At 41.9% G+C, this 25,428-nt stretch overlaps 1 protein-coding gene across 1 annotated transcript; it reads left to right on the forward strand.

The window, feature by feature from the left end:
- Positions 1 to 2,519: 2,519 nt before the first annotated feature.
- KCMF1 (potassium channel modulatory factor 1) lies at positions 2,520 to 19,225 on the forward strand. The gene is made up of 7 exons (XM_078599486.1): positions 2,520 to 2,768; positions 7,943 to 8,110; positions 12,569 to 12,708; positions 14,314 to 14,414; positions 15,431 to 15,621; positions 17,101 to 17,419; positions 17,605 to 19,225. Exons 1-7 carry the CDS (start codon positions 2,753 to 2,755, stop codon positions 18,014 to 18,016), a joined length of 1,347 nt encoding a protein of 448 aa, XP_078455612.1. The 5' UTR covers positions 2,520 to 2,752; the 3' UTR covers positions 18,017 to 19,225.
- Positions 19,226 to 25,428: the final 6,203 nt, after the last annotated feature.

Here is a 25,428-nt window from a genome sequence, read left to right on the forward strand (position 1 = left end):
TACCCTTAATGGTTAATGAACCCTTTGCACAATTGATCACCGTTACATTTGCTTCCATGGAATATACAATGTTTCCATTGAGCTGCATCACTAGTGTCATTTTTATATGCATACCTGTCAACCCCGTATCAGTGCCTACCTTATAGAACCAATTCAGAACTTATTGGTCACCCAGTGCCCTTATAAATCTCAACGTTCATCCTACAAAGTGCCATCACAAGGGGGAAACACAAACAAATAGACATTTAGTTTTTTTCTCTCAATTTCCCTGTAAACCGTATGGATTGACAATGCATTTACTTCACAGTGTCATTTGTAAACGGATTGGAGATTTGTGGGTTTGGTTTAAGGCCACCTGATACAATTGTCGCAATTATCTGTAAGATACCATTGGAACCTCCTTTGCCAGTAGCAAAATATGATAATTGTTTTTTTACCCTTTTATCTGGCAACAAAACTGACACCTTTTTTTACAAGGAGTCATGTTTGCATTGACCACAATACCTGCGGTCGGAATGCAAACAAAAAAGACAACTCTGATAATGTATGCACTGCCCTTGAAATTGATTGGTCCACACCCGAGACAGCTTTTCTTAGAGGCGCCTTTTGGCGTCATCTGGTTCAACACCATGTGAGACTTGGCTCTAAGGAAAGCTGTCTCGGGTGTGGACCAATCAATTTCAAGGACAGTGCATACATTATCAGAGTTGTCTTTTTTGTTTGCATTCCGACCGCAGGTATTGTGGTCAATGCAAACATGACTCCTTGTAAAAAAAGGTGTCAGTTTTGTTGCCAGATAAAAGGGTAAAAAAACAATTATCTGTAAGACCACAAGGGAGAAACATAAGACACGTGTTTTCTTTGTGCCCGTATTGAAACGGCTGTGCGCCGTATGGACCTGAAAACTCAATTTCCCTGTAGAAGATTACGGGTTGACACGGTGTGTAGATGCACTTGCTGCATTTCCTTTTGCACTGCCCGGGTATTTGTGGGAGACGCACGCCTGCAGTCGGGCCGGGTGACGTCGGCTCAACGCTGAAGGGCCTGGGTGGTGTGTCCGTTAAGCGTGACATCACGTCCAGCCGTTGCAGGATGACGTCACCCCGTGGAAGTTACAGGGTTGGGTGACGTCATGCCTAAACCGTTGCCTTTAATACAATTCAACGGTAAGGTAAAACTATTCCCGCAAGATTCTATTCTGTAGATAAAACGCGAGTCTTACAGAATATTTAGTTTGGTTACCATTGGTTTGTATTTGTACAGAACGTTATTTTTCCCCGCGTAAATGTCTACGGCAAGAGGCGTAGAGAAGCATATTTTGGTTGTTTGATTGCTTTTCTGTTATCGAACCGTTTTGGAGATTCCATATCGTGACAAACCAAACAATTGACACTCCATTATCTATACACCGTACTGTACTGTATGTAGACGTGCCAGCACATGGTATAAGCCAGTGCTCGAATTAATTGACGGCATCAGATAATAAACGTGGTTCATGTACGTCCACACGTGTGTATCGTCTTAGACGTAGCTGACGTTGAATTTGCATTGAAACCCGATCATCCTGCGAGACAATGCGTCAGACAAAAGCTGTGGTCTATTACCAGTGAGGTTTCTAAAGCTCGACTTTAATTGAAAACCCGCGACCAGGGATGACACCAACGACTCGAAAATGCGAACGTGATAATACTTTACGCGACAACAAAAAAGACAGGAAACGTATTGACACGTGCTGAAAATTACTGAATCAGGCGATCTGCGTGGACAACCCCCCAAAGTCGCTCCGGAGGACCCCTCCCCAACTCGCCCCTCCCCCTCCTTTCGCCCCCCACCCTCGCCCCTCTATAACTTCCGGTGGATCCTGCCGCGCGCTCACTCCCAACTAACATCCGGTAGCGCCCCCCCCCACCATCTCTTCCGGTGGTGACTCCCCACCTCTTCGTTTTATTTCCCTGGCCACACCCCCCTTCACACAACCCCCCCCCCTCTCTACTTCCGGCACCCCCACCATCTCTTCCGGTGGTGACTTCCACCGTTTCGTTTTATTTCCCTGGCCACACCCCCATTCACAAACCCCCCTCTCTACTTCCGCTCCCCCCCCCCACCATCTCTTCCGGTGGTGACTCCCCACCTCTTCGTTTTATTTCCCTGGCCACACCCCCCTTCACACAACCCCCCCCCCCTCTCTACTTCCGGCACCCCCACCATCTCTTCCGGTGGTGACTTCCACCGTTTCGTTTTATTTCCCTGGCCACACCCCCATTCACAAACCCCCCTCTCTACTTCCGCTCCCCCCCCCCACCATCTCTTCCGGTGGTGACTCCCCACCTCTTCGTTTTCTTTCCCTGGCCACACCCCCTTTCACAAACCCCCCTCTCTACTTCCGGCCCATCCCCGCCATCTCTTCCGGTGGTGACTCCCACCTCCCCCACCTCTTCGTTTTCTTTCTCTGGCCACACCCCCTTTCACACCCCTCTCTCTACTTCCGGCATCCCCACCCCCCAAACCCTTGCCGACTTCCGGCGTCCGCGCGCTGGATGTCGGTAGCGGTGACGTCAGAGTCGCTTGGCTGGTCCGTGGAGAAGGAGGAGGAGAGAGAAGCGGCGGAGAAAGGGCGGCGGATCGGCGGCCTTCGGGGGCGGCGAGAGGGACGGCGCCGGCGAGCCCCGGCTTCCTTCATGACACCTTCGAGTCGCCGGCTAAGCGCGTTACGAAGCCTCCGCGACGGCCCCGGGGCCCACGGCTGCCGAGGATGTCTCGCCATGAAGGTGAGAGGCGGTGGGGCGGCCCAAGATGGCGGGGCGCCCCCACCACCACCACCCCCCCCTCCTCTTTCTCCTCGCCTGAGCCTCGCAGAGGCTGCGGGAGGAGCCCGAGGCCCAGGCCGGGAACCCCGTGCGGGACCCCTCGTGCAAGGGGGGACCACGGAATTGTCGGTGACAACCAGTGTGGGTGGGGGGGTGGAGGGTGGCGATGTGTTGTCGTGAGCAGGGAGAGGCGGTTGTCGGTAACGAGTGGCCCCCTCCCTCTCCGGCGCGAGGCAGAGGCCTCGCGTCATCCTCGATGACTTGGACTGCTCTTATTGTTGTAAACCTCGGACTACTTGATCGTGTTTGTAATTACCTTGTGCGTATTTTCATTGTCATCGTATCATGTTGATTTTTGGAAGCCCGCTTCCTTCAACCTTTAATCTTCGTTGTCAACCTGCTCTTCATTCACGTTCTCTTTTCATCCTTTTTTTTCTTTCCCTTAACCTCATTAACCCCATCGCTGATTCCTCTCCCTCTTCTCCTTTGCACGTCCTCCCACCACTCCACCAAGCTGCCGCGTCACTGTGAACACCGGTGGCGATGTTGACCCGCCGCCTCCTACATCGCCACCGTATGCGAGGTGTTTGATCCAAAGCGGTGATGACCGTGGTCGATGCTCTTGCATCTCAACATGTCAAATCATTCGGGCCTGTTCGGTGAGGCTCGTGTTGGTGTCACGTGATGGCTAAGGTTTATTATTACTACGCCTACTGTTACGTGAATATGATCCTCAGACTGCCTCATATGCGATGGCCAAACCTGACGTGAGACGTGTAAGGGCTTCTTTGCAAACGCTCCCTAAAAAAGGAATACGTCAAATATCCCAATCGCAGGCACCTCTTGAAAAGCCTGAGGACTTGGCAAAGCCTGACCGTACGTATTAACGTACCAATTACGGCCTCGTGAAATGGAAGCTGAAAAAAGATAGCGTTCTTAATGGTGGCTTCATCGAAATACGGCAAGAGTTCAGAGGTGGTCGGAGAGGGCGATTTGTGTCTGCCGGACTGCACTGCAGATCGTCCCCTCCCAGTGTCGTAAACACTAGCGCACAGCGCCGTGGCTTTTGATGTCGAATCAATTGCAGTATCTACCGTACACTTATTTATTTGATTGACGCATGATTACCGAGGGTTTGGGCAATTTATCATGGCCTCAAGTGCACATCTCGAGTGATGCTTTGCATCTCCTGCATAGATTCGGTAAAAAGGGGGTTTCCTGCGTCGGTTGGTTAATCCTCAAGGGACGGCGGTCCCTTGAGTATTAACTTATCTCGTAAGTATTTTCATTGGCAAGAATGTGATGGGCATAGTAATGTAAGTAATCTTTTACGTGTGCTCACATGTCGGTTTGTCTTGGAAGAGGGGTGGGGGGTGGTTAGATCACTGCGCATGTCACAAGTTCTTGCTGTTTTGCCACTGTGCCGTTATGCGCGTGGTACAAAGTGGGATATGTTGAATTACTGCTATTTTATTAAATATTGTTAAGTCACCGGTGAAAGACCACCATTTCAGTGCAGAGTTGTACGTTTTATAGTATTTATATGAGGTCAAGTGCAAATATATCTTGCTTACTCTTAAAATTGTAATTACCGTATGAAGTGCTTGGTGACTGTTTTAATTAATGCAGGATTGACAGGTATTTGTTTGGAGGTGTGTGTACACATGGACATAACACACCTTTGTAAATAGTAGCACTGGATGTACCGTAATTGTTTATAGAGAGCACCAGACGTTTAGCATTAATACCAGGAAGTATTTGGTTCGAGAAGCAAGAGAGAAAATCAGGAACCCAAATGATTCGAAACATATTTACTATACAGGCTTGTAATGTCCTATTTATAGCACGTTATATTGTCGAATTGTCCTGAAGCTAAACCGATGTTTTCTTTTATTTTCTCCATATATATATAAATACAGAATTTATTTGCACAATATTAAGCTGTATTTGTGTAGAGGCTGCATTCGCAATTCAAATGACCCGAGTTTTATTCCCTGGCAAGTTTTTTTTGTCGGATATCGCCTCGACAGTATACTTCAATGTGACCAGTCGGTTATGGTGGGGCAAACAGTGAGGGTAGGCAATGATTGATGATGGTGATGATGAAAAAATGTAATTTAAATATTTTTGGCGTGCTAAGCCAACATTCTCATAAAGCAAAGGGCTACAAAATGCATTCATTCAGAGGAAGGCTTTTTGTGTAAGTGGTGTCCCAAGTATTTTTTGTGAAAACATTTTTTGGGTCAATTGTACAGTGATATTTTATATAGTATCATAATTCGACCTTTGGTTGTATATTTCTATGTTGGTAAAAGGAGAGACTTACTTTATCGCCAAAATATTACAATCAAGTGCGTGACGGTTTTGCGAATTGCAGGGATACGAGACAGGTTATTTGGACTGCTTTGTTTGAAACTGTTGTAAGTTCATACGTAGCTTTAAACTGCCCTATAATTAATACATTAGTTACCTTATATTTAAAATAGTGTCATTTGAAGGCTTTTAATGAGAATTACAATCCACAAATTTCAGTTTCCACCATTGAGATTTTATGTATGGAAAAATGAAAATGTCACCAAGCCCTGTCATTCGGAATTGCGAGTGTAGATATTAGTTTGCTTAATCTTAGTTGGTTGAGGTGTTTTTGTTATATCTTAATTAAGTTTATGTCGGGCTTCATAATCAAAGGAGCATTAGGGAAATTATATGTCAATGTATATACATTTTAAAACGCATGATTTGTGGTAGGTGTACAGAAATGTTTGAGGGCTTGTATGCAACTTTATTTTATGTCATTTTGAGTTATGCAGGAGACTTTTATTTGCTTCATTTAACCAGCTGTATTATATTTAGGCATCAAAAGTAATACATTTTGCTTTTTTAATGTCATGGTGAATATAAACAATTACTGATGTGCATACTGGAGTGATTTATACACAAAGATAATAATATATTATTCCTTCATATCGCTTCCAGCTGTGATGGATTACTTTTTGTAAAGTATGCATAGTGTAGCTGTTTTAAAGCTGTTTAGTAATATTCTCGGAATACATCCACAAATGTTTGAAAAACTAAGAAGTTAAGTTTATTAATTATGACTGCAAATAGTAGCAATTTGTGGATTAAGCAGTTAGATAAGGGGTGCTGTGGAAGTGCAAGCAAAAAAGAAATGTGTAATGAAAAGATAGAGCATTGTAGTGTAGATGTCTAGGAGTGGGATGGATTGCAGCTGCATAGACTCTTAGGTAATGCAGTCATAATTGATAGGCTTTTATCCAGAAATGCAATGAGTGTGGTTAATGAAAAACACTCAGTGCTTTAGCTTAAAATATGTTCCCAATTTAATTTTGATAAAATGTATTTACATGAGGACCAAAGGGTTGCAGTGCAAGCACTAATGTTCATTGGCAAGTTGTGTGAGTTCACGTACAATTACCCTAACATTTTACACACAGTTCCTGGAATGCAACAAAGATATAGTTTCCCCGATGCAGATGTGACGATCACTCTAACTTGTGAAGAAATATCTTATTAGTAGCGTTGATGGACTCCAGGGGCAGATGGTGCCGGAGTGCACTTTTTGTCACATGGTGACATGGGTGGCAATAGTTGTTTCACTGCTGCTATTCCACATAAGTAGGTGTGAATTTCATGCAGCATTTGTGTAAGGAAGCTCTGTAAAAGCGTGAAGTTAATTAAAATAGTGAAAACATTCTGCGGTATCTTAGACAAAATGCGAACTTGAATTTACCTCAGTAATCTGTGCCACCACAGGTTTTAATAGATGGCTCCCGTCCGCCATGTCCAATGACTGTATTGCGCACATGCAACTGCGCATGCCTGAAATCACCTTACAACGGATGTGTTCTAGTCATGGGAATACTCAGTGTTAGCTATACTATTGATTTATGTAGTATACTGATGCAGGATTTATGAGATAAAAAAGCCTTCACTTTTTAGCTAAGCAGGTGGAACGATCCCCATGTGATGGTTATGGGTTTTTGACGGTGAATCTACTTTCACATTTAGTGGAGCAGGGCCTTTACTGGTGTCCAGGAATATTACACAGATGTGTGGAAAATGGTGTGTGACAAAAATGTTCTAAAATAAAAATTGTCCCAACATAAAATGTCAAGGTCCACTTAAATCAGTTGTTTGAGGTTCTGCCAGCCCGGTGTTGGTTCATGTACTGCAGCCTTTTGGCTGTTTGTGGTTAGGTTTTTTGTTTAATTAAATTTCCAGAATGTTCTTCAGATATTAAAGCCTTTAGGCAGGAATAATGTTTTGCATTTTTGCAATTCATGACCATTTAACTATACAGCCACTTTTGAATATTACCTGCTGCCTGCACAGGGTAAAGGCCTAAACTTTCATAGTATTCTTATCTAGTGGTCTACGAAGGATGAAAGTGTTGTAATAACAAAGTTTTGAAAAAAAAATTAACTAAACTCATAGGTTACTGCATATGTAGGAGATCACCAATAAGAATATCATTTTCACAAGGTTCAAGCTATCCCCCGCCTTTAAGGGGAGCCCAAAATGGAAATTAGGTACCATAACACATACAAAAATATTGCTGTTTTACAAATTTGACTTTTCTGCAGATAATTTTGTGGTTATAGCTAAGTGGATGTGAAATGTTTAATGAAATTGAGATCTCTTGTGATGATTTAATGCGTGCTTATATGGCTTAAAAAATGTATGTACCCCTATATATATTTAACAACAATGCCACCACTTAAGTCAATAATTGTGTAATTTTTTAATGACTTTCATTTATTATGTTTGCCACTCAAAATGTATCCATTTGTTAATATTAGTTAACTGGATGGTTTATAATACTGATTTTCACAATCAATTGATTGCATATTGGACCTTCATACTGGTAGGAACCTCTTGGTTACACCAGCCCACATGGGCTGGGTGAGGAGGGTGGGGCTGGGTGGGGAGGGGCTGGTCACCCCATGGTGCCCTTATAAAACTCAACGTTTAACCTACTCACGCCGGCTTGTGCCCGCCCTCATAGTCGGGCAACCCAACGTTCCTTCTTACCAGCTCCCTCCGCAGGAATGTGTTACAAGCTTTTGTGAATGTGGGTGTCAGGTTGTTAACATGTTTTCTCTGTGTACGTACAGGTGTAAGCTGCGACGCATGCATGAAAGGTAACTTCCGCGGAAGGCGATACAAGTGTCTAATTTGCTACGACTACGACCTGTGCGCTTCGTGCTACGAGAGCGGCGCTACCACGTCCAGGCACGCCGCGGACCATCCCATGCAGTGTATCCTCACACGTGTCGACTTTGGTAAGGCCACATCTTGGAGGTTTTGCCGAGCGCTCCCATTGACAAAATAAGGGACTGTTGTTTATAATGCAAGACAGTGGAATTTTTTTATTACGGCTGAAATTTGTGCGATTGTTTTGTAGCATTGTGAATGTGTAACACGTAAATTTGATTTTTTGCCAGTTAATATGTAAATATTGCGCTATTCAGAGGACATAAGCAGGTAAAGGTGAAACTGCAATTGCTTGTTCATGCCACAGTTGTCAGAAGAGTGTACACTTGAAGGAGCTCACGAGAGCCCCTCCAGAGGGTATTTGCCCTGCCGTTCCATGATTGCTAGATCCTGGAAGGAGTGACCTACTGATTTACAAACTGTAATGTACCCATTTATATTGGTGGTGACATAGACAAAGCAAAAAATGGTTCAGGCGATCTTAAGAAAATATACATTTTGGACATTTATCAACATACAGTATTATCCTACACTAGACTGCATTCAACTTGTTTATTGCAAATATTTGCACAGGAAAACTGTTGGCCCATAGAATTGTTTTAATACAAATTAAACAACCACATTTGAAATTAACACACTGACTTATAACAGAAACAAATAGGCGAACATTTTATTTTAAAGAGATGCTCTCTAATCATGATCATGCAGCATACATATTTGTGATTTTTAGTTTCTACTCTATCTTATCTCCTCTGCAATAACAATGCTCACTCGTCCTGTAAAACAGAAACCTGAGAAAAAATAAATTACTAGCATTCATTTGCACGCATGGGGAGGCCTTCATCCGCGAGTGGATTGGCAAAGGTTTATACATTTTAAATACAGTAATATTTACAGCTCTTGGTTAATCCACTGTGAATGAAAGCTTTTCTAACACTGTTGAGCTGAGGTGTTGTTTGAGCATAATTCATCATGATGGGCAGTGCCAATTGGTGAAGGGGGTTGAGGGGGACCAGGACCAATTTAGGCATCACTCGTCACTGTTAGCAATTGCTGAGAAGCATGTACTTGTGGGTTGCTGCAAATTTCCCAAGTCTGAACCGACCATGTTTAAAGTTCTTAAGATTCAGTATGAATAACATGTGTCTCAAGCGTAATCTTATCCATTATCTTCCTTATATTAGAAAGGATTTCGGTAAAAGCAGCATCGCTATTGTTAGTGTTAAAACAGTACTTCATTGAATCAGGGTTACATTTTAAACAATATACTTTACAGTTCACAAATGTGCTTATTGGTGGGAATTTCGGCTCATTGTAGACAAGCTTGTGCTTTTCAGATATTGTTGACATTTTAAATATTGATGGTTATTGATTGAATATTTGTTTCTTATGTAGGCTTTTGATTATTTAACGTGTACTGTACGACCAGTAGCACTTTATTCCAATCATCTATTTTAAGTTGGGGCATCTTGCATGATACATGACTAGATCATCATGTCCTGGCACATCTCTGTAAGCATGTGCTTGTAAGGTGGCTCTAGGCTTGTTCTAATTTACCTCATGGTAATTCAAGCCAGCATGCTAACATTGAGATTATTCCTTGTGTTTGCCGAGTGCGTTAATGCGTTATGGCGAGTAAATGAATATTAATTTTTGATGGGCGTAATCTCACCCTACGTGTGCTCCAGTTTAATGAAAGATGGTCACATGATTGGTGTACTGACTCAAGTTCAAGTGTATTCTGGTTAACCAGGTGGGAGGTCGAGAGATCAGGATAGTCGCTCATTTGTAAGAGTAACCTAGGGCATTAATCTGCCAGATGGGGGCAATAATTGCTATGTATAATCCCAAGTGCATAATTTGTGGATAATTTTAGAATTTGTAAAAATGAACCTTATGGCGGGACCTCGGGGTCCCGTATACACGGAAGTCAAAATCGCAATTTATTTTTGGCGACTCCATCCCACCGCGCACATAAACGCCGCGACCCACCAGAAATCAATCCTCTCGTTTTTCACCAAGCACCCGTCGCCAAAATGTCCGTAGTCATGAACAAAACTTTAATTAGCGCATTGTGTAGAGCTTGTCGAGAGGAATAGATTGCCGTATCGTTTGCCTTCAACAGACATAAAATGACGTTGCAACGCAGTTTATGCAAGAGCCGGGGGCTTATGGGACCCCGGGGTCCCACTATAAGGTTCAAATGTTGAACCTTGACGCTGGCACACAGTGGTCTGCTGTTGTGAAGGACGTCTGGGAACTTTAACTTGCACTGTGAAGGAGACGGCGCATATTTACTATGGTTATTATACCCACGCGGATCATTGGTTAAAATCCCAATGACAAGCACCTGATGAAAATGAATATATTCTCTCAGAGTAAAAAATCACATGTCAGGCCCAGGGAAGGGACAGTGTCTTTTTTTACTTAATTTGTGATGTACTGTAGTTATGACCAAGCCAGTTATTTAAATTTTACTTGATGCATATTTCAGTCACATTGTTTTCAGTGTAGTGAATTTGTTACTCTGCCATCTGGTCATTGCAATGACAATTTGGCAGCGTCTCTCATTTAGCATTATTACTGGATTCTGTTGCATTTTATAATCAACATTGCTGATACAATTGCTTTGCAAAATTTTACTTGTCAAAATATTGACTGAAGTAGCAATATTTTTTTCTTAAATTCACAATCAAAACATATAAATGCTGTGGTATTAATAACGGTGATGTTAAACACCCACAATAAGTCAGTCCTAGTATAGACCATCTCATCTCCAGTCTGTTTTTGCATGCATAAAATGTTGTGAAAGTATTTTTAAATTGTATGTTTCTATTTCACGGACTACACTTTACTTATTTTTTGGTGAATCCTGCACTGTTGTCTGTCACTACTCTTAGTCTCATTTGTTGGTTTCACTATTTGGATGAAGTTTACATATTGGACTTGTGTTATAATTGAGCAGTTGTACTATATTAGCGTCCTAATAAATAAGGCATGGTACTGGTGGCACCCACAAAACACTCTCTGACCTTGTTTCTCATGTTTCTAATGGTCACTGAATCCAGATGCTGTTAAGTGTTCTCAGACTTTCTACATGTGACCTTGATGTGATTTTGGTGTTTATGCTGTCCAGCACAGAATCTTTGTAATGAGCTTCAGGGAGCTGAGCTGTTCAGTTGATTTTATTTACCATAATTACTATGTTAATTTGTTATATGAATAGTAGTTGATGGGTTTTTGTTGTGACATTTTGGATGCTTTCTCAAACTTACAATATTGGCTATGAATTAAAATTGATGATTTCAGTTACTATCTGTAGTTAATGGTGCATTTCAAAATCACACATCCTGAGGTGTAATTTTTTTTTTACTTGAGCCATACAAACACATACTTGGTACAGTACCGTATTTTCCCGTATATAGCCCGTGGGGTATACCACTTTTTACAAACAAAACAAGACCCTGCGGGGTATATAGAGGTGCGGGCTATCTGAAATTTGTTTTACACAAAGCGCTATTTTGCCGGGTATTTGCATATGTGGGTTATGTGGGAAAATACGGTACTAGATGTATCTTCTGGAGAGGATAAAAAAAAATCAGCCTTAAATCCACGTTTAAGTATTGAACGAACCACCAGATGGCAGTGTTGTCTTGGTAAAACTAAACTGTCCATTAATTGTATCAGAATATGTACCAAATGCGTATATGAATGTATTGCTATGACATGCATGTATGTGTGTTGAACCTCTTTCACACCGTACGTAGCCTTCCATGGACACTGATAAATTATATTGAAAAAGTAAAACAATGAGCAAATAAGTTTGGAGGTGCATCCATGAATAAAAATATTCAAATAAAAACTGAACACATTAATCAAGAACACTAATTTAAATAACTAAATATATAATCAATAGCGTTTTGGGCAATGGCCCTTCGAAGTTTTGTGTGCTATGAAGAACCGTTGCGTAGAACGTTGCCGATTACAGGAACTCCTCTACTTATGAATGAGTTAGGTTCCAGAGGTCTGTTTGTAAGTCCAACTTTAGTCCTGTCGATTCCAGACATGTTGTATGGCGTGTACACCAAACAAGGGGAATGGGTTTAAAAGTTGTAGAATCTCCTGTAGATGTAGATACCACTGGATCTTCATGTTCTGCAGATGTAGATGCCACTGGTTCTTGACATATGACAGGTTTGTTAGTATCTCTAAAAGTTCATAAGTCGATTGTTTGTAAGTCAGTGTTATTTATGAATGTTGAGTTTTTGTTAATTGTGCTAGCACACCACTGCAACATCACACAATACGTTATGAACAAGTCGGTCAGTTGGGTTCAGATATATTGAGATTTAACTTTCACTACATTCATATGATTTGTATTCCAAACAGTAAGCTGTAAGCATCACGTGCGTTGAGAATTCAGCATGCGGCATGTGTGATGTAAATGCATTTGCTAATTGGAGTCGAGGTGCGTTTTTCCTATTATACAGTTTCTCATTTACATGCGTTGTGTGTGCGTGCTGCAGATCTGTATTACGGTGGCGAGGCACTCACTGCTGAGCAGCCCCAGTCATTTACGTGTCCTTACTGTGGGAAGATGGGTCTCACGGAGGCCACTCTTCAAGAGCACGTCACATCAGAGCACGCAGAGGCCTCCACTGAGGTGGTACGTGCCAAGCACACTGTCGTTTTTTAAATATAAAATATGATTTGACATTGGTTGCATGTTTAATTTTTGTGACTTGAATGTGTACTGCTACAGGACCACCTTTGCCCGACCTTGAAATAAAGATTTAGGCTAGTGAGTGATCAAATTACCCAAATTGTGCCCAATCTGATAAGTGCTTGGAAGCTAACTAGGGTTTAGCCTGGATGGATTGATCACCTTGGATGGATGGACCACCATGCACGACAGGTTTTCATGATTATCAGCACAGCTGAATTGTAGGCAGCTCCCATGCTTGTGCTCCTTGCTGTCCCCCAATCCACACACAGCAGCGTGGTGAGGTGTGGTTCAATAACCCCCACGAGCCGCACTGAGTGGGGAGGCCCTTAGTGGATTGACCAAAGGGCCGTAGATAGTAATGAGTTTATGTATCTACCAAGAAATAGGTTTTATGTAAATAGATATGCAGTGTGTTATTTTTCCAATCCAGCATTAAATTTGCAATACGTTTTTGTTCATTTTAAAAAATAAATTTTAACCCATCCACGCGACTACCGAAAGACCCAAAGAATACGTTTCTTGGTGTTTAACCACAGATGTGTACGCTTTAATGTCCATCTATGCATGGTGTGCCTTGCACAAAATATATCCATTTACAGTCATTCCTTCTCTTGCTGGGTACAAATATCTTCTGATTATCGACTTCATCCAGGCCTTTCTGAAAAATCTAATTTGTGACAGCGCAAAAAGCTTGATGTTGTAGAATTGCACGTGCTGTATTTTTTTGTATTCTTTATATTAACGTTTGTTAACTTATTTACAATGTGTTTGTAACAGCTGGCATTTACAATTTTGATAGGTTTCAAAAGTCCAGTTAACCATCATAGCTTGTGTAACTACCAGATGATTTGACCATACTTTATGCTCATAAGTCTTACCAAGTTAATTTGACATGTACACTTCTTCTGAAAATTTAAACTCATTCTACCTCTGGCAGCATATGACCCATTACCAGGAGAATGAGTGATTCAGTGTGATTCAGAATGTTTCAGAGTTTGAAATTTCTTCCAAATTGTATCAATATGTACATTAAATTGTCCTTGTTGAAATGTGAATCATGTAACTGTACAACGAATGCTTTACTTAGGAACCACTGACAGTCTGTGGAAAGTTTTTTTTAATACCTAAATTATGTACACATTTATTTCAAGCAGTATGCTAAAGTTGTAGCCTGCAGATGTATGTATGTTGACCTTTCGCACCATACGTAGCCAACCGTGCTAATTGGAGGTGCGGCGGAAGGACAACAAGCAAACAAAAAGTTCTAAATAAATTCGTTTTCAATCTCGATTATTTAAAAGTGCATAGCTTCAGTTGCTTCCTAATATCGGGAGGAAGAGCGGTCCAGATGGCTGCCGAAGTGCTTCTGAAAGCTCATGTTGCAGTTTTTAGATCATCATGAGCAGACTGCTTTTCAAAGCGTAACAGTGCCCCTCCTATGATGCGTAATGAGCAGTCAAACGGTTGTTAATTACTATTATCAGTCTGATGCGCCCTGACATTTGGGTGAGGGTGTCGGTCAGCCTGTGTAATGTCATCACGCAGGTTTGCCCAGTGTGTGCGGCGTTACCCGGAGGAGATCCCAATCACGTGACGGATGACCTTGCCGCACACCTTACAGTCGAACACAGAACTCCGCGAGACATCATATCCTTTTGGTTGAAGTTGCTCTCTGTTTGGGGTGTATCATCACGTTTATGTATGTTTTGTTGAACTTCTTTGATTGTTTTTTTCTTTCCTATGACAATTTTATTATAGTCCTACCCTCCTTAATTGTTAATTATGTTTTTTACCGTATGAATTAGCATTGACCTAAAATTGGACATCTTTTAGGACTAACAACGAAGTCGGTTCTGTATTCTGCTACAACTTATAGCACAATGTTGATTTTATTTCTTTAAAGTTTTGCAATCAAGTCACTTTGGCTTGCCAAATATGTTGTTTGTAGAGTTGACAATTCCGAATGTTTTTGTATACTTCTGCAAACACTTGTGTTTTGGCTTAGGGGTGGATTGAAAGGTTTTTTTGTCGAAATTACTTTAGTGATTTAATTTCAGATTTGTATTAATAGACATATAGTTTATTTGAAATTACTGTTTCCACAAAAGCACGCATTAAATATTTATTTTCCAAGATGGCATAAAAATAACGTTTATGGGGTGAAATATTGAAATTTTAAAGAAAATAGTTCAATTTTATGAAAGCTGGCTCTTGCGAGCTGGGATGGAGGCTGCACAATGAATGCTCCTTTTGCTTGACTATTTTTGGTTCATTTATGCTTTCCCAGCAATAGGGCACCCATCATAGGCTGTTGCTCTAGGTTCACAATTTATTTTCTAGATGTCGACTTGTTTTTGATCTAATGAGTTTGTACATTTGCTTTATTGGATATGAAACGGCATAGTTGTAATGCATTCGTCCATTACCCAAGTGAAATGATGTTCGGCACGTGTCCAACATCTGTTTGGCACACAATGTCGTAGAATGCACTGATTGATTAATTCTTGCTTGCAGGCAATCTCCCCAAAAATGTCAAAATTGCTATAACCAGCCAGGCATGAAACTGAACTATACTTTTAGAGACTCTACATAAGGTATGTACAGTCATATGAAAATCGTCTTTCGATGCCTCTTGGTTTTTGAATCCTTGACACTTCTCTCACGACGACTCGAGTGGCATCCGGCACATGCGTCGAGTGCTGCACCCGGGCAGGGGAATCGGCGTGACGCGCGTGCGCCGCTCCAATATGCACTTTACAGGGAACTCGACGGGTGGGGGGGGCCTCTCCAGCTCCTCGGCCTCGCAGGGATCCTACTCTCCCAGCGCCCGCGAGGCAATGGATCCCATAGCAGGTAGCACGATAGCGCACACGTCAGAGGCGCCCCCATGGTCTTCGTTATGTATTTTTTGGGGGGGTTAGAACGCGTGAATGTGTTGCATTAAACCTACCACCACCACGCGATCATCCAATTAGTAAGGGTTTAATGACTCATTTACACGATGTAACAACAACAAAACATTTATTATGCATAATATTGGTCGCAAAAGCCTACATGTTAAACATGGTCATCGTCTTAAAGCCCTAGGCTTTGTAATTGTTTGGGAACATGTGCTTCTCTTCTTGCTACCTCAATACATCACTACGACTTGCAGGTACTCTTCTGCACTTCTTCCCTGATCTGTTTCCACTCCATGGTATACCACGGTTGCAAAGGACCTGGTGCCTGCCATGGCACAAAGTTTCCCACTCGCACAGGAGCAAACTCAATTATGAGGGACGCATTGTTAGACGCATCGGATCCCCTACCGTTACCAGCATTTAACAGTAAAACTGTTCAGGCCTTTGTAGTCTTTGGAAGAGTGGTTTACAGGTAGCATGGCGTGGTGGGTGTGGAGACCCATAGATATTTCAGTGTGGTGGCAAAGGATACAGTACTGTAAAAAGTGTTTTCTATTTAGTGTTAAACTAAACATCTGTCTTATTGAGGAATATCAGAGGTGTGTATGTACATCTTAGGGGATACTTTAAAGGTGATATAACATTTTTAAGTGCTGTATAAGGACTTTGAGCTTTACGTTGCAGCTGCCCTCCATATATACTTGCGTGAAGAGTTACAGGCTGCGGGCTATATCTGGGCTTTCTATGTTTGTGACATTGTGTAAACGCGTGACACTGGACTTGTTTGGCCATACGTACAGGTTATATTTGAGTTTGCGTGTACATGCTCTCTTGGTCAGTTTGTCCATATGCACAAAGTAAATTTTTACATTTAATAACTGGACATTCCTAAGGATGGATAAATAACCTAAAAGATAATATTTAGTATTAGATGTAATAAAACCAATATATACAATGTATACTTGCAGCTGTAGACTTCATTGTATTCAGCATTTAGCGATTAATAACTAAGTGTTATTACGCTACAAGGATATGTTGTTACAAGATGGAAAGCTCTGAATCTGACATAGATTTTAAATGCTCTAATGTTTTCATCGCTCACTGCTGATCCTGTAAGTGTACAAGTGGATTCAATTAATTAAGAACGGGTCTCTCCCCCTTGTCATCTGGGCATAATTGCATTTATTGTGCATATTTTTTCCGTAACATTCATGAGTACATTGCTTTCAAAACATCCTCAGTTGCTTGTGATAATTCATTATTTTATTCGGATTTGAATGCACAAGTTTGATGATTGGAAAGGATTGTCGAGTGCAAGGTTTGAAATGGGGAGGGGCCTATCCTAATAGTTGTAGGTGACAACAATGGGTTTCGTTAAGAGTTGTGTGCAGTGTGTTCCGCATGACACTGTCTGTTCTCTGTACGGTCACAGAGCTGCTATCCCAGCTGTCAGGCGTGCGTCGCGTGGCAGGTGGTGCGCTCAACCCTGCCGGCTCGATGGCCTCACAGCTGCAGCAGATCCACATGCAACTGCAGCTGGAGCGACAGCAAGCCCAGGCAGCACGCCACCAGCAGCAACAGCAGCAGCAACAGCAGCAGGGCGGAGAAGCGCGTAGCCAAGCCCGGCAGAACAACAACTCAGCCGCAGCTCACGGTGCAAGCCTGGTTCAGCAGCAGTCTGTTGCAAATAACAACAACAATGGAGAGAGTGGGCAATCAGGGGCAGCAAACTCACCTTTTCTTCTTGACAGGTCTGTTCTGGGTTGACATTTTTTTTTTACAATTTGTGTAAAAGCACCACTGCCTTAGCAGGCAAACACTCACATTAATATCGTGATGTGTAGTATTAGTCACACGTGCAATTATTTTTTTCTATTCCCCATATTCTGCTTGCAATAACTTAAATGTGAAATGTGTGTTTGCGTGTGGGATGCAGGTTAAACGAGGGTCAGCTGTGCGACGTAGAGCAGCAGGCCCTGGAGTGCGAGCGTGCTGATCATAGCTTGTTTACACAAGAGCTTTTGCTCTCATCGCTGCTGCGCGTTGCGGACGTCGAGCACGATGATGACAAGGGCGGAGGAGAGCAGCAGCAGCAGCAGCAGCACAGTTTCCTCATGGGTGGTGGAGCCTTTCCGTGGCTTGAGCAATCGCTCTTCGGTGGCGCCACCTCCTTCACCCCTTTCCCACGCGACCTCACGGCCAGCGATGTGCCCTCCGCGGCTGCGCATTTCTTTCCTGTGCGGGAGGCCTCCACAGGGAGCCGCCCAGCCAGTGAGATTCCAGCCCTCGACGGGCTGAGCCTGGCAGACCACCGGGCTGTGAAGGAGCCTCCCCCGCCGCCTCTTTGATGGCGCTCAGTGTGCCACCCCACGCCGTACATGCCCCCTCTGCTGTATCTGTCAGTGACGGTCGGTTAATGGAAAAAAAATACTCTCGCTGGGGATCGGTAAGGTTCACTAGTAATTAAACCAAATCACCACACTTGCGACCTAATCATAGCAGCGATGGCTATGGAAAAGGCAGAGTTTATTAACGTTATTTTTCTTAAATTATGGCACTTTTTCTTCATTGATCAGCTTGATAAGCTGCACAATGCCAATGGAAGTCGTTTTAACTTTTTCAGCACTAAACCGGTTTCATATGTTGCATTATTCCTTCCCAGGTTGCTGTGTTTTGTTTTGAAAGTAGCTTCTTTCTCTAAAAATGAACTTTATTTGAATCACACGATCTCCCGACTTGTTAACTTGTTTTGTTACAAAAGGCAAAAGTTTGGTATTTTTTTGACTTAATAAAATAAATTTAATTTACTTATTGCATGCTTATGTGGGGTGGTGATGTCTGAAGTTTCATTTCTTGATTGGTCATTGTACAAGGTTCATAATCTCCAACTTGAGACTACAAAAATAGTTTACACGTAAAACAAAAATTAGGAGAGCAATGGTACTTAAAACAGTAATTACTAGAACGCAACAAAGTGCATTTTCAGTCTAAGCCCATTAAAAATGTCAAATTGCAATTGGAAAATTTTCCAACCACCGTTCTATTATTTAAGACGAAAGTTGAAGGTTATGTTACCAAAGAGTTAATTCAGCCTGCCTGTGTTATGGTTGTTACTAGTGAACCTTTGTTTTCATTCAGTAATTGGTAATATTTCTGCTATGACACTCTACTGTATATTGTCACAAGTATGCATCTTCCATCTTTTTTGTTTTTATATTCCTAGCGGCACTGTAACTCGTGTATATAGCTGTAATGGAGGAGGATTGTATGTTCTTTTAATTTCCCGCGAACACAAGTGGCTATGTCTCAAGTTGAACACGGCACAGATTAAACAGTTTTCATAGTTAAAAATACGAAAAAAGAGAAAAACCAAACTGCGGTGATTTCTGGAAACTATGCCTATTATGCTGCTGTGTGTATGAATGCTAATGAATAAAATCGTGCTTGGATGGTTTACCCTAACACTTGCATGACGTTTTGTATACATCGGCATGCAGTAAGTCTTGGACCTTGGTTTGTTCATAAGTTGTGCCTAGTAAACAACTATTACCAACTGACAGATGGATATGAGCTTGTATTCATTGGAACACAGGTATGCAGCAGATGTGTTATTAATTTTGCTTTGGTTTCATGTAAAATACTATACGAAAGATGAGAACATTGTATTTAAAGTTATATTTAACGTTCCTTTTAATGTATTACCGTGCGATATATAATTTGAGTGCCAAGATGTAGCTGAATGTACCCGAGTGAGTGAAAAATGAATTGTCATTGAATTGCCATAAGCAAAAAGTCTTCAGGAATTCAAACCGCAGAGTTGGTACTTGCAGTGGTTAATATCTGGTGTTTGGTATGAAATCTTCCTCAATACATTAGTTCTGATTGCAATGTGGATGCACTTAAGTACTTGATGTGTGGGAACCCTGTACTTATGTGTTATAGAAACGAGACTTGCACAGCAAATTGTCACTATGACAATCAAAATAACTGCTCTGTCTAATTATGGCAAATTCAGCAATCCACGATCTTATATTTAGCACTTAACATTTCCAGTAACATGTTTCAAATGCTTACTTGGTGTAAAGATGAGCATCTTACAAAATAATTTTGGAGAAGTGTAAGCATTACGTTTTTTTAATGGCATGGCGAATGGTCAGATGAATTCTGTTGGCATGTGTTGCGTTAAATTTGTATTGAGCGCAGTGTGGGATATTAACTCGGCTATTCAATATTTGTGTGAGCAGGAGTGAGTGGATAGCAACTGCACAAAAACCTCCATATAGTAAGGTATTTAATAGCAGCTATAAGAATGGTTGATTCATTTATAATTTTACATGCAGGTCCATCGACAAGGTGTTGCCAAATTACCAATTGTGTAATGCATCCACCTTGTGAATTACCATTTTTTAAATAGTTTTTTTAAACGTTTTATTTCACCTCGTAAATAATCTAGCTTGTAAGATTAAGGTGAAGAAATGAAATTACGGTGATGTTTGTGTAGACCATGAGGTGCATGTCTAGGGCCTTATATTTCTTGTGATTTTGGGAATCGCTGTGACAGCCTCAATAGTTTACTGATCACTGAAGATATAAGGGCCTAAACAGTACGTTACTATGAGGTGAAACAGTAAAATGAGACTTGTTTGGTTGCGTTTCATGTATGGGCACTGTATGCTGGGCAGCCCTGGTGAGTGGTGAATACTGAGCTGTTTGAAGCAGGTGAGTAAAGGGTGCTTTTTCTGCACTGAGTACTGTCATTGAGTGTGTCCTGTATGGATGTTTGAACTTCCTTCGCACCATACGTAGGCAACTGTGACGTTTTACATTTGTATCCCCATAGCTTTTAATGTTTTGCTGACAAGGTCACATTTTCAAACGAGCACTTTTCCGTGAACCCTTTGAGAAAAAACAACCGTAAAACCAATCGCATTATGGCAGTGATCAAAATCCATTCATAAAACTTGAGGGCAAATGAATGTTATGATTTGGTATTGATTGCCTTACGAAATAACAGTTGGCACTTGATTTGTTTATATATATAAACGTGTCATGCAGGGTGAAGTTGAAAAGGGTGTGTGCAAATCTGGACCCACTAAATGTTGGGAGTGGTTGCTGAGAGCAGCGTACGACCTCTTGGAATCGATACAGTTCTGTGCTTGAAACACCTTTTTAACTGCACACATTCTACACAAATCCAGTGTTAAAATAGAATCGCACACCCTTATTCCGATACAGTAAATTTGAACAGTGTTATTTGCAGACTGTCTTAGCGTGGTGGTGTTAATGACACCAAGCTGATGGAGAACCTGTGTGTGTGTGCGTCCATGCTGTGTGCACCGGCCGATCTTCAAAGTCCATGTGACATTACTTAAGGCTTAAAGGGTCACGAGTGTATATTGTGTTGTGCCTAAATCGCATTCAGTGCACCAAGCCCCCGCTAGCGCAACAATCCACAATGCATGATCGTCCGTCAACGTAGGAGCAGCTTTGGTTACAGCGCCACGTTTGACATTTCACACCCAGCTGCTAGCAGCCTCCACACGGTGGTGCTATCGCCACTTGCAGTGCAGTCGGAACAATTGGGGAAATGCCTTGGGTCTCCCAAGTCCTCAGCACTTTGTTATTAAATAAGAACATTGGCTAGTTTATATTAATGTTTTTAAGGAAGATAAAAACACCCCCCTTTATTGACCATTTCAAAATAATTGTCATGTCCGAAGGCAAATGTATAGATGTTCTGACGTTTAAATGGAACTTTCACATCTTTACAGAAAACTGGAGTTTTCTTAAAAAAATATTTAATATAGGATTATTTGCTGAATAAGCACATGTTTAACTCCCGAGAAGTGGGCTGTGCTAAATTATCCCACGCATATACAGTCCATATATATACCGTATATAAGCAGACCTCTATTGTGGTACCTCCCCATATCGACTAAAACCTCCGAGCTTACCGTGATACGTGAAAACTAAATATTCGTTTTATTGTGGAGGTTATTGCCCTCTTGCAATGAGGTGAGTGGGTTATTTATGATGGGGTCTTAAACCAACTGCGCGTGGGTGTGGATTCATCCCACACCCTTGACTGGCATTGATGTTATATACAAAAATTGGACAGAGGCCAAGGCTCCCATGTTAGGTGTGTTTTTTGCAATATCGGCATGTTCGTATATTACCACACAATCTTCATACAGGGTATAAAATGTTTGAACAGGTCGAAAATCTGTTGTTTTCGTCATCCCCCCCAATTATTAGTGAACTGATTCATATCTAATGGTAGGAATCGAGAGTCGTGACATAAATACTGTGATGTTTTTCATGATGAAGTTAGGAACCATTTTGTTCACGTCTGATTTTTTTCCCCCACTAACAGGTGGAGACACTCGTTTGGCAAGTAGTTTATTACCCAAGCTGTTTTTCCCAACTTCATTTTGTAAGATAATTGTTTTTTTTTACCCTTTTATCTGGCAACAAAACTGACACCTTTTTTTTACCAAGAGTCATGTTTGCATAGACCACAATACCTGCAGTCATAATGCAAACAAAAACATAACTCTGATATTCATTTTGTAAAGCAACATTTGTTTTCGTGTTCATTTTAAACATGTATTATTGACTCAAGAGCCTACATCTCCCCCCTTACCTGATCAACATCAATACTCTAACAATGCGTGCTTCTTCGTGCACCATGCTAAGTCACCTAAATAGCATCATGGGATCAAAGGAAATGGCCTGAGTGACCAGACCAGCTGTGTATGTTGACGTCGCACGGCTGTTGTATCCGAGGAAACGGGTTGAAGTAAATAACCTTGCAAGTTGCAGGCGGCGATAGCTGTGACATTTTCGCTTGGTCTGGACCCATGTAATCAATCCGGATCTCGCAAACGAACACACTTTATATAAAAAGGCTGGCAACTGCGAAGAATATATACAGTACTTTGTATCAAAACAAGCCCTATGACTAATTCACCATGGAATGTGCCCGATCTCCGAAGATAAACAATAGCTTAGCCGGGATTGTGCGTGGATGGGTGATCACCAATGTAGGCCATGTTCTCGCAGGCGCTGTGTGACGCTGTTGTTTTTGGACCGTGATTCTCACGTTCTGTTCTCCCCATTTGTCAACCCCACATTGACCAGCATGGTTCGAAGTACGGTCAAAACACATTCCTGCGGAGGGAGCTGGCAGTAACGTTGGGTTGCTCGGTCAATGGCCAGGGTCAACGGCGGCGTGGTGTATTCCGCAAATATGCCCGACTGTGAGAGCCGGCGTGAGTAGGTTAAATGTTGCGTTTTATAAGGGCACCACGGGGTGACCAGCCTCTCCCCACCCAGCCCCACCCCTCCCACCCCCCACCCAGCCCCACCCTTCCCACCCAGCCCCTCCCCACCCTCCCCACCCAGCCCCTCCCCACCCTCCCCTCACCACCCAGCCCCTCCACTCCCCACCCTCCCCTCACCACCCAGGCCCTCCACTCCCCACCCAGCCCCTCCCTGCACGATGGACACAATAGTCCCCTGTGGGCTGGTGTAACCAGGAGGTTCCTACCAGTATAAGCCCCTAAATGACCCAAACAGCACGCTGTGTTGAACTTCTTTCGCGCCGTACGTAGCCCAACCGTGCCCATCGGAGGTGCGGAATGCTGAGGGCTCTCTTCCAAGCGGGGAATTGATACAAAAAAGTATTGTCTACATGTCGTCATGTGTGCAATGTCATTATTATACATAACGGCAGCCACCTGACACGATATCGGGTAGGGGTGGTTTTAAGACATTTACGCGATCTAATCCAAAAAAAACCCGTTATGAATATTGGTCGCGAAAGCCGAAGTGTTTAATAGATCATTAACACTTTGGTGGGATGGTTTTATTTTAATCTATACCGTTCATTTGCCAAGATCTTAAAAAAATAACTTTGATTATAATATGCAGTGTCCTGTATATTAGACCAAGAAAAAAACTGACAGTAATATAGCAAGTAGGAGAAATATCAAGCTTAATTTGCACACAGCCAGCCCGTCATTCCACAATGACCATTTTAATGACTTCAAACATCACTAGCGTTCTATCACGTTTAATTGGTTGGCATCAGGAAATAGATTGTGAGTTACCAACAGGGCTTGACGTTTCTATTGCCGCAACAGCTGTACTGTGTTGAAACAGACTTGATATTGGACGTCTTGAAATGTGTTTGGTCATTGTTTCCGAACCCGTAAGTAAATATCCAGATTCATATATATGCTCTGCTGCACAGATTTGGTCGAGAAAAAAAGAGCTGCATTCTGTTCAATCAATCTGTATTTTATGTGCCAATATCGCCCTCAATAAAGTAGGCATCAGGGCACATTACATTTATTCCATAAAAACAATTTGAAGCGTATCTCCAGGGGACTGCCCCGCATATATCCGTACACGATTGCAGTGGGTCCACGCGTCGCAAACGTGGTGGCTCATAGCTCCAATTGAAGAGGAAAGAGTCCACCCCGTGAGTTATCCAGCCTCCAGCAAAGGACATTGCAGGTGGATTGAGGCAAACACTGGAAAGTGAGAGCAAGTGGCTTGCTCAGCACGTTCACCACGAGGTGGACATGATATGCACAGTGCGGTAACAGCTTTCCAGGCCAGGTAGGAACCCAACACTGATATCCTGAGGTCTTGCAATTAAAATGTGTCCTCCACATTGCCTCACACTGGAGTGATGAGCTACTGCTGACGGTCAGGATAGAAAATTAGGCACATTCCTTTTGGAATAAAATTGTATTTGCTACTATACTTTGCTATGTCCATGCATACATTGCTAGATAGTTGGGATTTAATGTGTCCCTAATCACCGAATCAAATAAAAAAAATGTTTCCCTTCTCACCGAATCAAATTATTATTAATTTGATAATAAAAATGTAAAATTAGAACAAAAATTTATATCTAGCGATTTATGCATGGGAAAAGGCAAAGTATCGCAACTTGCTTTTCGTGATGGTAACACCTTGGAAAAAACCACGTGCCCAATTAACAGCCAAATATCTCTTTAAAAAATCAATCATTCCACATGACTAATGATTCACAATTCTTTGCAACATTAAATGATTCAATCGGCCAATTTACTGACACATTGCTCTGTATAATATACTCGAATATAGATGTCTGGTCCAGTATTAAGCACGTTACAATTTTACCGAGGATAGCCTTATCAATCACCATGCTTTCATGAGAGTTTTTATTAGATTGGCTAATTCTTTGGTAGTTTTAAGAATCATTTATACTGGACGAATCCCATTAGCTATAAAGCTCCTTTTCACTGCTTAGCACTGCAGTCAAATGTTCAGTATCAAATATGTGAGGAGGCTAACTACCACCATATATTAACGAGTATTTCCCACACAAGTCCAGATTGAAGTAAGAAAAGGAACACCATATTTGAGCAGTTTTACAGAGCGGACGGCTTATATTTTTTTACAAACTTGGGAAATTATGGTCCAGATTTATCCATGTTGCTGATCTTGAAGTTTGCCATTTTCAATGAGTGGTTATTTTAAAACTACAAGGCATATCCATTAAACACGCAGACACGTACCAATACAACAATGGTTCAACCGAAAAGTTTATTTATAGTAAACATTTCATTTTTACAGTACGAAATGTAGGACATTGTTGTACACTTGCACACATGACACCGAAACTGATTTTGTCAGAAAATAAAAAAAACACTGAATGGAAGACCTATGAAGTTAATGAGCAGTATTTTCTTTTCTTTAAAAGTCA

This window comes from Lampetra planeri, chromosome 12 (genome assembly GCF_965212315.1).
Source record: "Lampetra planeri chromosome 12, kcLamPlan1.2.h2, whole genome shotgun sequence".
NCBI lineage: Eukaryota > Metazoa > Chordata > Hyperoartia > Petromyzontiformes > Petromyzontidae > Lampetra > Lampetra planeri.

Bases quoted from the DNA above. Each gene is read 5' to 3' on its own strand.
- KCMF1 (XM_078599486.1), top strand. The intron at 12,709-14,313 runs GTACGTGCCAAG...GTCATCACGCAG, and splicing joins CAGAGGCCTCCACTGAGGTG to GTTTGCCCAGTGTGTGCGGC. The intron at 15,622-17,100 runs GTAGCACGATAG...GTACGGTCACAG, and splicing joins GGCAATGGATCCCATAGCAG to AGCTGCTATCCCAGCTGTCA.